We start from the raw sequence: 12574 nt of genomic DNA, 5'->3' as shown, positions 1-12574 counted from the left end.
ATCAGTCTGAAGGGGAAGCACACCAATAGGCTCTCCCTGAGGTTTGTGGATCCAGACCTTGAGACTCGTTACTCAGTGGAGAAGGAGAAACAAAGTGGAGCTGCATTCTGCTGCTCCTGCGTGGTCTTGCTCTTCACTGCAGCTATGGAGGCCCTCATAGACCCCTGGTCAGTTTACAAGCTTATTTACTCTCAAACTTTGAAATGAGAGAGTCTGGACTTGGATACTGAATCTGGACAAGTTGAAGGGCTGTATAGTTCTCTCAAGGGTTTTCTGTATGCTTATTTGTTGTGGAGCAGGCTGATTGCAAACTACATCACGTTTGCAGTGGGAGAAGTCCTGTTGCTCATCCTGACAATCTGTTCTCTGGCCGCCATCTTCCCTCGAGTGAGTTCCAACACATTTTTATGCCTTTACATGTCATGTTTTAAATACTGTGTTTCCACTACCTAGTAGGACCAGGTATCAGTTAGAAGCCCCTTTTCCTTACGTGGTGACTGCCAACAACTGTGTCAGGTCATCTAGGTCAAATCCCAGTGTGTATCCATTTTAAAGCTGGAAACATGACTTGTCCTCCTGCCTCTCACAAATATGTCTTAAGTTATGGTATTAGAGATATGTCTCCCTTTCCTTTCAAGGGTGAGATAATATTGTGCCTTTGTGTTAAGTATGGATGTGGAATCAAAATGACGTTCTTTCCGTAACAACTGCCCCTGGAACGCATTTATACAGAACAGCACAATGAACCGATTGGAATGTTCACATGAAGACACACTGTAGTGGGCCTCGAGCACCACCATATGCTTAAATTCTGACTTTTCTACAAGCTCAGGATTTCCACGCACAGCAGTAGTTATTGCTCTGACAAGGTCCACATCAGTGTTAGGAGGCTGAACACTGTGAGGAGTCTGTTCTGCTAATTGACACATTTGGGTGAGGCCGTCATGTGTCTAGAGACATATTCAACGTCAGTTTCTTCCTTTATGCTTTGTCATACGGAAGGCAGCAGCACTACATTAGCTTGGAAAACCAGGCTTTAGTGTGTGTGTGTGTGTGTGTGTGTGTGTGTGTGTGTGTGTGTGTGTGTGTGTGTGTGTGTGTGTGTGTGTGTGTGCTGGAACAGTACTTCTGATTCCACCTCGTCATGGAAATTCAGATGTATTGATAACCAGCAGGCAGGCCAGTATTGACTGACTCACAGGCTGCACTCAGACCAGATCAGGTCAGTCAGACAGCAGCATGCACACAGTCAGGCGCTCCATCACATGGACTGACAAAATGCAGAGTCGCTGTAAATAATGCTCAGGGATCTAGGGTACTTACCACCACCATGTCACAGAAGGAAGCTTCAGGTGTAACTAATAACATGAATGATGGGTCAGTTCCATGTAGGTGTCCCAGGTGTGGTGTAAGAATACTGAGATACCCACATGGAATGGAGCCCTCATTCATGTCATTAGGTTCCTGCAGAGTCAAAATCTCTGCTGAAGGAAGGCCTATAGGTTTGACATATTCACCAGCACTAATGAACACAGTCAGATGATGCAAACACAAATGTGTGGACACAGAAAGTCAGAAAGTCCAAAACATTTTAAACATTTCACTCTTATCAAATCAATAACTCTCATCTACTATGGGCAAACTTTCAAATTTAGTTACAGGGTAGACACGGGGCCCTCTCAACCAGGTCACAAGGCTACACTACCCACAGTCTTTGAACATATTCCCCAGGCTGGCCACTAAGAAACATTCTACATATTACAATATGAAGATCCTCTTCTTCTCAGATTTGACTCAAGAGACTTTGAGGTAGTAGAAGCAATTTGACACCTGAAGAACAGACTACAGTACACACACATTCAACAACATTCTGAAGGATGGCGATTGTGTCTTTCTCTCAGGGACATTGCCTTGAATTGCAAAAAGAGAGAGGACTAGACTAAAAGAATATGGCACCTGTCAATCAAACAGATCAACATATTAGCAACTCTTAAGATGTTTGAAAGAATCACCAAACTGAAATACAAATACAATATCAATCACTCTGTCCATATCACTGCTTACCAAAATGCAGCAGAGATACTTTAAATTTGGATTTGGGAATAAGCCCCAAAAGTGTGAGATTAATCATTTAATCATTCAAGCTGCCAAGCATGGCTTTCATTTCTAAAAGACCCTATGGAAATGTTATATCGCCCAATATTCTGACTCTAAATGAAAATTGTGATAAATAGATGATGGAGATGGAGGTGAGTCTACAGACAAGCTGTTTCAGGAACTGTCAACTATCTCGAACAATATCCGTGACTTCAAAAATGACGTTTACTTAGCCATCTCTGAACCCAAGGGAGATTTAAATAAATACTTCAAGGATGAGCTAGTAACGCTGAGACACGAGCTAACGAGAAGCTAACTGAGGTCGGGACCAGGCTAAAGGGCCATGATCAGGCGATCACCGATGCAGAGAAGCGCATTTCGGATATGGAAACAAGTGGCGCTGCAATGAAAGATGCTCTGCTGAGCCTGTTGAGAGAGCAACACAGGTTGCGGCAAATCAGAAGAAGAAGAAGTACTTTATTAATCCCCGTAGGGAAATTGTTTAAATAGTCGGCGATTTGGAAAGTAACATACAAGTTTATGGTGTACCGGAGAGCTCAGAGGGCGACTCGATGATAAAGTCTATGGAAAAAGTGCTGACCACGGAGCTGACCCTCCCCGAAGGTATGTCTCTGCGGATTCAGCGGGCTCATAGAGCTTTGACCCGCAAGCCGGGACGCTACACCTCGGTCCATTGTGATAAACTTTCAGCAGCATGATGTCAAGGAAACGGTATTGACATTGGCCTGGAAAAAGAAAATTAATCTTAACAATAAACCGATTTGACCATGATTATACACACAAAGTCATGGAAAAACGCAAAGCCTATGGAGGAATTAAAAAAGCTCTGAAAGAAAACGGCATTCGTTTCCAAACACCTTTCACGACGATCCGGATCCACTGGAGCACCGGCCCACGGACCTACGAGGACACACATCAAGCTACACGGGAACTGCGGGCATGGGGGATGGAGGTGCCCGCTGTCAGAGAGGACCTGTCCTCCAACTTAGAGGAGAGGATACTGAAGGATAACGGAGGAAAACAAATGGAGTCACGGGTGAAAGAAAAGCTCCAGGAGTTTAGAAGATAATCCCATTGTTGAAAGCACTAAAACCTGTGCAGATCACTATGTGAGAGGACTGGAAAAAAAGGGAGGTGAACTGTTCCTTTTACTACCTCTCTTTATTGAGTGTGCGTGTAAGGCACACTATATGCCATTATATGCTATCCACCGCGCTTATTATTATTCTTACGCCCGTTTTTTGGCTCACTTCTCCTCCCAGAGTTTTGTCGCACATACACAAACAGGGTGTCAAAACGTGCGGTGTGCTATGACTTTTCTAAGAGTTTCGGAAAACGGTTTTGCCAAAAATCACCAAAAACCACGGCAAAAAAATGAATGGGTGTGTATTGCGAGAACTATCGAGAGCTAGAGTGCGTGATGTCATCACTAGAGTGGAGAGGAGAGACAACTGTCAGTGAAAAAATAAAACGTATTTGACTACCGTGGCCTCAAATGTACCACTACAGACACGATTTATACATAGAAACGTAGCAAAATTTGTCGTCTCACTCACATTCACCTGCTAAAGCTGTCAGACATATAGTTTTGGCGGGAGACGCAAAGATTCGGCAGCAGCACCCATCGACAGCCTCATAGACTCCCATGTTAAAAAGGCAGAAAATTTTCTGGAGGAAAGCAGAAGTAACGTTCTTTCAATTGCTCCCAAGAGCACATTTCTTGACTTTATCAACACAAAATGCCTATGTAGACGATCAGGAAGGGCTCAGCCTGCTTCAGGTTAAGCCGTTTCAATGATTGGAAATACGGTTTGGCCAGAAATCCTTCCTGTTCAAGGGAAGGTCTCAGCATTTTCTCTCTGTCTCTGTCAGGATTTCCAACTGACATTCTAACAGGTGCAGCTGATTAGAGTTGGTCCTGGTTGCTTGGCAACCTCAGCCTGCTTGAAGGAGGAGAGGGGGGAGGGGCCAGCAGGCAGAAGCCGAGCGGTGGCCATTTTAGTAGTTCTTGGCACTTAATTTGAGCTTGTCTGTCTAAAATAGCAGACAGAGACAGCAGAGCAGCTAGCGCGTTAGCACTTAACATGCTAATGTTAATTGCTAACGCGTCAGCGCATCAGCATTAACATGCTAATGGTAACATGCTAATGATAATTCTTAGCGCATCAACACTAACATGCTAATGTTAACATGCTAATGGTAATTGTTAATGCTAACATGCTAATAGTAATTGCTAGCGCGTCAGTGCATCAGCGCTAACATGCTAATGTTAACATCTTAATGCTAACATGTTAATGGTAATTGCTAGCACGTTAGCGCATCAGCATTAACATGCTAATGTTAATTGCTAGCGCGTCAGCACATCAACGCTAACATGTTAATGTTAACATGTTAATGTTAACATGTTAATTAACATTTGCCACTAAGAATTAAATGCATGCTAATGTGTACATTAATGCCAGCATGCTAATGGTAATTGCTAACATGTCAGCGCATCAGCACTAAAATGCTAATGTTAACATGCTAATGTTAATTCTTAGCGCATACATTTTAACATGCTAATGTTAAAATGTTAACATGCTAATGGTAATTGTTAATTCTAACATTCTAATTTCTAATGCATCAGCGCTAACATGGTAATGTTAACATGCTAATATTAATTACTAATGTTAACATGTTAATATTAACATGTTAATGCTAACATGCTAATGTTAATGTTAATTGCTAGTGCATCAGCGCATCATCGCTAACATGCTAATTGCTATTGTTAAGATACTAATGCTAAAATGCTAATGTTAACATGCTAATGCTAACATGCTAATTGCTAGTGTGTCAGCACATCAGCGCTAACATACTAATGTTAACATGCTAATGTTAACATGCTAATGTTATTGATAGCGTGTCAGCGCATCAGCGCTAACATGCGAATGGTAACATGCTAATGGTAATTGCTAGCACATCAGTGCTAACATGCTAAGGATAACATGCTAATGCTAACATGCTAATGTTAATTGCTAGCGCGTAAGCGCTAGCTGCTCCTGTGTCTAAATAAACATGTTAAAAATGACTATTTGATGTGTTCTTTTGGAATACAGACCCCCGGCAGCAGCCCACTCGTCACTCTCAAAAGTTCTGCAGGAATTTTCTAGTACTGAATTTGCTGAGCAGGGTCAGTAATAACGTATGGGGGGCGACGGGGCCAGAGTCACACACACTCAAAATTTCTTTAGAAATTTTCTAGTTTAAAAATACTGTTACTAAAGCAACACACCTGTTAATTCCAGCTTGTTTTTTTTTTTTTTTTATACTTTATTGTGTCAAGCAATGATTACATTTAACAGTTCCTTTCCCAATCATCACACACTTTTTTTTTCACCCCACCCTGTGTATGTGTGATTAAGAGCCTTCAAATCATAAACAACCAAATAAACAATCAATCAAACAAATTAAGTAAAACTATACATCTATGTTTACATATATGCCTCTGAGTATCTAATGTACACATATTATACCATATTTCCATCATAGTTTTGTCCATTTGGTTGGTGTACACTCATTCAGAACCATTTGCAAATATACCTCAAAAGAAATAATAATACATTTAAAAAAACATATAAAATAATATAAAATAGAGGAAACATACATGTTCAGACTATGACTTGTTACTTCTTTGCCTCTGTACAACCCCCCCCCCCATGTATGTTGTACGCGCCCCCCCCCCCCCCCCCCCCCCCCCCCCCCCCCACACACAACACACACACACACACACACACACACACACAACATGCACACACACACACACACACACAATACTCACTACTTATCAACACACACCCCAATCCATCTCGTATCAACGGTAAAGTTCCCTCTTTTTTAAACACTTCTTTTTAATAATGCTATAAGTCACCTTCCCATCCATACATTCTTCCACAGAGTCTAACCTTAGGTGGACAGGTGTTTTCCAATTTCTGTTTATTTGTTTAAGTGCAGTAATTCAGAATCAAGATGTGTAGTGTGTCAACATCACACAGGGAGTAACCCAATATTATATATGCTGCCTATTAGAATATCTACTTCAAGATTTGTTTTTAGAGCCACTTACCTTTTCCCAGTAGGATTTTAATCACCACACGTATAGAAGATATGTGTGTGGTTTGCATTACTAACCCACAATTTCTCCAGCAACTGAAATGTGTTGTGTGTGTGTGTTTATGTGTGATGGTGATCTAAAAATCTTTATTCACCTTCCAAGCGAATCCTGCCAGATATGGATCTAGGTGGCTATAGATTTCTTTAAAACTCTGTTTCCCATTTCTTTCTCTCCAAAATAGATTTATTCAGTTCACCTCCACTCTCTCTGATATGATTTGTTGCCCTTCTTCATTCTGTTGTAGTATTTGGTAAATTTGTCCAGTTACATTTTAGTACTATCACTTTTTTTTTTCATATATATGTTTATTGTTTTCAAAATTTAAGAAACACAGGACGCACAGGGAAAAACAAATAAAACAAAAAAAACAAGACCCTCCCCCCACCCCAAAACGCACAAATAGAACATGAACAGAATCAGCTCATTTAGTATGTACATAATAGATCACAGGTCACAGGTATTCCACGTTGACACACTAGTCTTTTCTTTGGAGCATTTGCAGAACAGGGCCCACTTTTTTTGAACATTCCGTCTCTGTCTTCATTACAAAGTCTCAATCCTCAGGTGAAGCATGTGTCGCCATTTCTCTTAGCGCACATATCGTATGGTGGGTGCAATGGCCACTTCCCCGCAGGGGTCGAGAGGATTCTCGCGTGATCTCGTGATCTCGCGTGAATACGGCCGGCTCGCTCCGCTGCCGTTCCGCGGCTGATCCGCGTCCGGTGTGAGTTGACACCGGGCAAAGTACCGTTCCGCTTCCGTTCCGCTTCTGTTCCGCGTTCGGTGTGAGTCCCGTGTAAGCCATAGAGAAGCAATGAAAAATATTTTTCCAGTATGTGTACAATTTACTACATAACCAAAAGGAGTGTGCTAAATTACCAGTCGCAGACTTGCATCTGTTGCAAATGGGTGAGACATCAGGAAAAAAACTGTGCAGTTTTTCTCTGGAGTAATAGAGTCTATGTAATGTCTTAAACTGCATGAGGCAATGCCTGACATTTACATAACAGTCATGTATACTTTTCAGACATTCATCCCATACTTTTTCTTCCAATTCTACATTCAGCTCATCCCTCCACGCCTGCCTAATACTTGCTGTTTTCGATGAAGTGTTGTTTTGCAGAATCTGGTAAAAGAATGAAACTGCCCCTTTAGCACCAGGGTCACATTTGTTCATTGCCTCAAGGACCCCATGCTCTGCCAAGATCTCAAAGTTGGGTAAATGCGTCCTGACATAATTTCGGATTTGAAAGAATCGAAAAAGGCCAGATTTAGGAATGTCATATTTAGCCATGAGTTGCGAGTATGATCCAAAAGTGCCATTAACGTATAGATCACGTATGTTGCGAATGCCTTTCTGTTTCCAGAGGAGGAAAACGTTATCAGTCAGACCCGGCAAAAAAGAATGGTTTTCATATATTGGAGTGTCTAAGTAGGTTTTTGGAGCCTCAATGTGGTGTTTTATCTGTTTCCAGATTCTTATTGTGTTACCAATTACAAAACTGTTATTAAAGTATGTCTTTTTAACAGCAGTAGGACTGTTAAGAAGAGCGGGTAATGAAGTTTTTTTGCAGAGCATTCTTTCTGTATACAGCCACGCAGGGCAGGAGTCTGCCTCCGAAGGAGGGCCCTTTTTCCACCACGACAGAATGACCTGATGCGCAGCCAAATAATATAATTTAAAATTTGGTAATGCAAACCCTCCCACATCCTTTGGTTTTGATAGGTGTTTTTTAGAGATTCTAATAGTTTTATAACTCCAAATGAAAGGCATAATGATTGAGTCTAACTGTTTAAAGCATGTTAATGGAATAAAACATGGAATGGATTGGAAAAGATGGAGAAAGCGGGGCAATACGATCATCTTGATTGCATTCATCTTCCCAACCATGGATATTGGGAGGGTTTTCCAAAATTCGATATTGGTTTTAAGTTTCTCAATTTTACTTTGCCAGTTTAATCGGAGGAGCTCATTTGGGTTTTTGGTGACAGTCACACCTAAATATGTAAAAGTTTTGTAGGATTTCTTAAATGGAATAGATTGTAAATATTCCTTATTGACAGTTGCAGAGACTGGCATAAGTTCACTTTTCTCCCAATTGATGGAGAATCCTGAAAGATTGCCAAATTTGTTAATGAGAGCCAGAAGAGGAGGTATTGATACTTGTGGTTGGGAAATGTACAGGAGGATATCATCGGCATACAGCGAAAGACAGTGCTTATAGCCAAACATGTCAATAGGATAGATTAAAGGACTCTGTCTGATACTAGCAGCGAGGGGTTTAATGATGATATAACAACCGCCTCTCCTGAATGCTTGGCATATAATATGTTGAAAAGTCGGCGTAGATTGAAATACATATGTCGACCAGGCATAAAGCCCATTTGATCTGGATGTATGACAGAACATATGCAATTCTTAAGTCTATTGGCCAGAACTTTACTAAGAATTTTGGTTTCGATGGGCAATAACGAGATCGGGCGGTATGATGACACCCCCTGAGGGTCACAGCCTGGCTTTGGAATTAGCGAGATGTTAGCTTTGTATAAGGTAGGCGGCAAACCAGAGGTCAACATCGCATGGTTGAACATCCGTAAGAGCAAAGGTGATAGCTTAGAGACAAATTTTTTGAAAAATTCTACATTAAAACCATCCGGACCTGGCGCCTTATTATTGGGGAATGAAGAGATAACCTGTGTAATCTCCTCCAAATTGATACTTTTATCAAGCATATCGACTGAGTCCAACGATAGTTTGGGTAGGTTTAAATTCTCAAAAAAATTAGCAAAAGCCTGAGAGTCTAGGTCGCCCTGTGACCTGTAAACATTAGCATAGAAATCCGCAAAACACTCATTGATCTTCACTGGGTCCGTATGCAAAGTACCTCCCTCAGATTGAATACAATGTATGGCTTTGGAAGCCTGCATTTGCCTCAGCTGGCGAGCTAATACCCTATGCGGTTTGTCGCCTAGCTCAAAATATCTCTGTCTGACACAGTTTAGTAATTTTAATACGTTTTCTGACATTAAAGAATTATATTCATACCGTAGGGCGGTTATTTTATTAAGCACTTCTATTTTACGTTCAGTTTTATATGAAGCTTCTAGCTTGGCCCATTGATCATCAATTTCAGTCAATCTTAGTTTAGATTTTTTTTTCTTAGCTATCTCATACGATATTATATGGCCCCTAAGGACAGCCTTCATGGCCTCCCACAGAGTGGAATCATCTACATCGCCCCCATCGTTGGTGCTTAAATATGTTTCTATTTTATCAGAGAGATAGGTACAAAACTCTTCATCTTTCAGTAGTGCATTATTCAAACGCCAGCTATGTTCACCTCTCTTGTGGTTCAAGTCAAGACTTAACGAAACAGGAGCGTGATCAGATATTAGTATATTGTGGTATGTGCAGTCGATTACTGACTGTAACAGTTTAGAATCCAACAAAAAGAAATCAATCCTAGAGTAGGACTTATGTACTGTGGAAAAAAAGGAAAAATCCTTTGTGGTGGGATGAAGAAGTCTCCAAATATCTACCAGGTTGTAAGATTGCATAAGATTGTTAAGTGTGCCACTGTTTCTACATGTACTAGTACTAGTTTGGGAGTGCTGTCGATCAAGAATGGGATCCAGAACGTAGTTGAAATCGCCACCCATAATTACACTCGAATCTGCTAAATTTGGCAAAGCCTTGCAGAGGTTCTGAAAAAAAAGCGGGTCGTCAAAATTTGGCCCATAAACATTTACTAATACTAACGGTATGGAGTTCAGAGTCCCACTGACTATCACATACCTACCCCTCTGGTCTGAAATGGTTTGAGAATGGATAAATGGTATATTTTTTCTTATCATAATTGCGACACCTCTGGATTTTGTACTGAAGTTTGACTGATAAACCTGGGAGGCCCACGAGGGACAAAGTATTTTTGCTGCTGATTTTTGTGCGTCTCCTGAAGAAAGTATATGTCAGACTTGAGTGCACGCAAATGTGCATACACCTTCCCTCTTTTCAGTGGGCTGTTCATCCCTCTAACGTTCCAGCTAGTTATTTTAACTTTTACATTGCTGTGTCCATGTAGATCGGTCAACATAAACTATATGTACAATAAAAAATAAAATAAAAACATTTTCCATGACTGTGACCATGCATACTCAATAAATGCGAACTGACAGATGAGCTGATAAAACACCCCATAAAGAACGCAAAACCCTTCCCTAAGAACACAGGAGCAGTGCTTCCATACCCCTAACTTTAAGTCAATACTAGACTTAGAGACCAGCTGGTGGCTCAGACTAGCGGTATAACTATCCATCTCTCTCCAAACAGGGGAGACACCCCGCTTCACATACAGGCATTGAAAAAAAAAAATAAAAAAAAATTACTTAGTCCTTGCGCCGACTGAACATGAACATATCTTGTGAACTGTCTTTGTCAAATAACATTGACTTACGCCATCCTTTCGTGTGGCAGCATTTATGACATAGCGTGACTAGGATATTACTCCGTTTCCCGGCGAGGAGAAGCGCTGGCGATTGCGTCCCATCCATCAGCCTCACGGCTCAGAAACTCTTCGGCTTCGGCCGGGGTGGTAAACGTGCTGGTGTTGTTATTGACCGTGACCACGAACCACGCTGGATGTCGAAATCCACATCGGATGGATTTGGCTCTGCGCTTCTCCCGAATAGCTCGAAAAGCCTGACGTTTCTTCATTGTGGCCGAAGTGAAGTCCGGAAAAATATACACTGGGCGCCCATCGTATTGTAGAGGAGCCTTCTCTCTTGCGAGCCGTAGCACTAGCTCTTTAACCTGATAGTAGTGTAACCTGGCGATGATGGCTCTCGCTCTGCCGTCTGTAGCCGGAGCCAGGCTCCGATGGGCACGGTCCACTTCTATTGGAAGGTTGAAGTGCTCCTCTCCGAGCAGTTTAGGAAGCAGCTTAGATACAAACTCTGTAGGCCGGCTGTTTTCTGTCTTCTCCTTGATCCCGACAATATGAATATTCTGCCGACGGGAACGGGCCTCGAGGTCCTCCAGCTTGGCTTGTTGCTGTTTGCATTGGGAGGCTAATGCGTCATATCGCTCCTCCAGCCGCTCTAGTCGCCTCTCATGTGACTCGGTGGCGGCCTCAGTAGACGACACCCGCTCGCTGACTTCGGTTAAGGCAACTTTAAAGTCCGCGATAACTCCGTTAAGCTCGGTGAACCGTGTGTCTACCCTCCTGTCAAGCGTTTTTATGGCTACCAGGATGTCTTCCAAGGTGGCAGGTGATGGGGAGCCAGCAACGTTAGCGTTAGCTTCACACGCATCCGCCAGCGTGGCACAGCGGTCATCAGAGTCATCTTCTCCGGGATAACTGTCTTGTTTATTTTTTCTACCTTTCGACATCGCGCGGCGCATCCAGGGGCGCACAGGCAGCCGCGAGGGCGCACGAGAAAATGTTCGCCTCGGGTGGGGGGGGGGCCCAGAGGGCGCACATGTGGCCAGAACCGGCGCTGGTACCAGACCTTTACTTTCCCATATTTTAAAAGCCTTATCCACTTTATTTGGGAGGAACTCTGGGTCTTTTTGTATTTCTCTTAAGCAAGCCCAGTCTTTATCCTTAGACTTCACTGCTTTACACAGCCTCCTCCATATTTTAATAGTGTGTGTTCCTGTAAAATTATATAGTTTAGTTTTACTTAATGGAAGCCATATGTTACACTGTCCTACCAAGTCAGCTTTCACCTCTTTCCATTTTGGTCTCCAGTTTTTGTTGTTCATAATTAATATTGCTTTTAACTGTGCAGCATTATAATAATTAATTAAGTTAGGCAGTGCAAGGCCCCCTATTTCTTTCCTTTGTTTGTTGAGTTTTTATTTTTACTCTTGGCTCTTTTCATTCCATATGAATTTTCTCAGTAGGTTGTCCCACTGTTTAAATGATGTGTATGGTACAAATAGTGGGAGGTTCTGGAATAAGAATAGGAAACGTGGCAGGATATTCATCTTAAGTATACTAATCTTTTCAAATAATTTGAAAGGTATCAGTTTCCACCTACTCAGGTCTTTTTTTATTGCATTTTCCAATTTCCCATAGTTACAGGCATATACATTTTCAAAATTATTAGGTATATCCACTCCCAAATACTTCACCTTAGTCGGGTCCCATTTAAAATCAAATTGTCTTTTAAAGGAATTACTTAGTGAGCTATATTTTCCTATTTCCTCCATTAATATAGGTAAAGAGTTACATACATCAATTACATACATCCGTCAAATATAAAATTACATCATCAGCGTACAATGCAATTTTATGTTCTGTG

General features: G+C 41.7%; 1 protein-coding gene across 2 annotated transcripts in view; it reads left to right on the top strand.

The window, feature by feature from the left end:
- The window catches only part of adcy3a (adenylate cyclase 3a), a 47587-nt gene that overhangs the window by 16152 nt on the left and 18861 nt on the right, over positions 1 to 12574 (top strand). For both annotated transcript variants that reach the window (XM_019262723.2, XM_019262722.2), the window contains exons 11-12: positions 6 to 167; positions 300 to 387. In XM_019262723.2, the coding sequence (XP_019118268.1) occupies positions 6 to 167; positions 300 to 387 (250 nt within the window). The remainder of the gene's footprint in view (positions 1 to 5; positions 168 to 299; positions 388 to 12574) is intronic.

Source organism: Larimichthys crocea, chromosome XIII (genome assembly GCF_000972845.2).
Source record: "Larimichthys crocea isolate SSNF chromosome XIII, L_crocea_2.0, whole genome shotgun sequence".
Lineage (NCBI taxonomy): Eukaryota > Metazoa > Chordata > Actinopteri > Sciaenidae > Larimichthys > Larimichthys crocea.
This window is presented reverse-complemented; position numbering and strand designations above follow the sequence as displayed.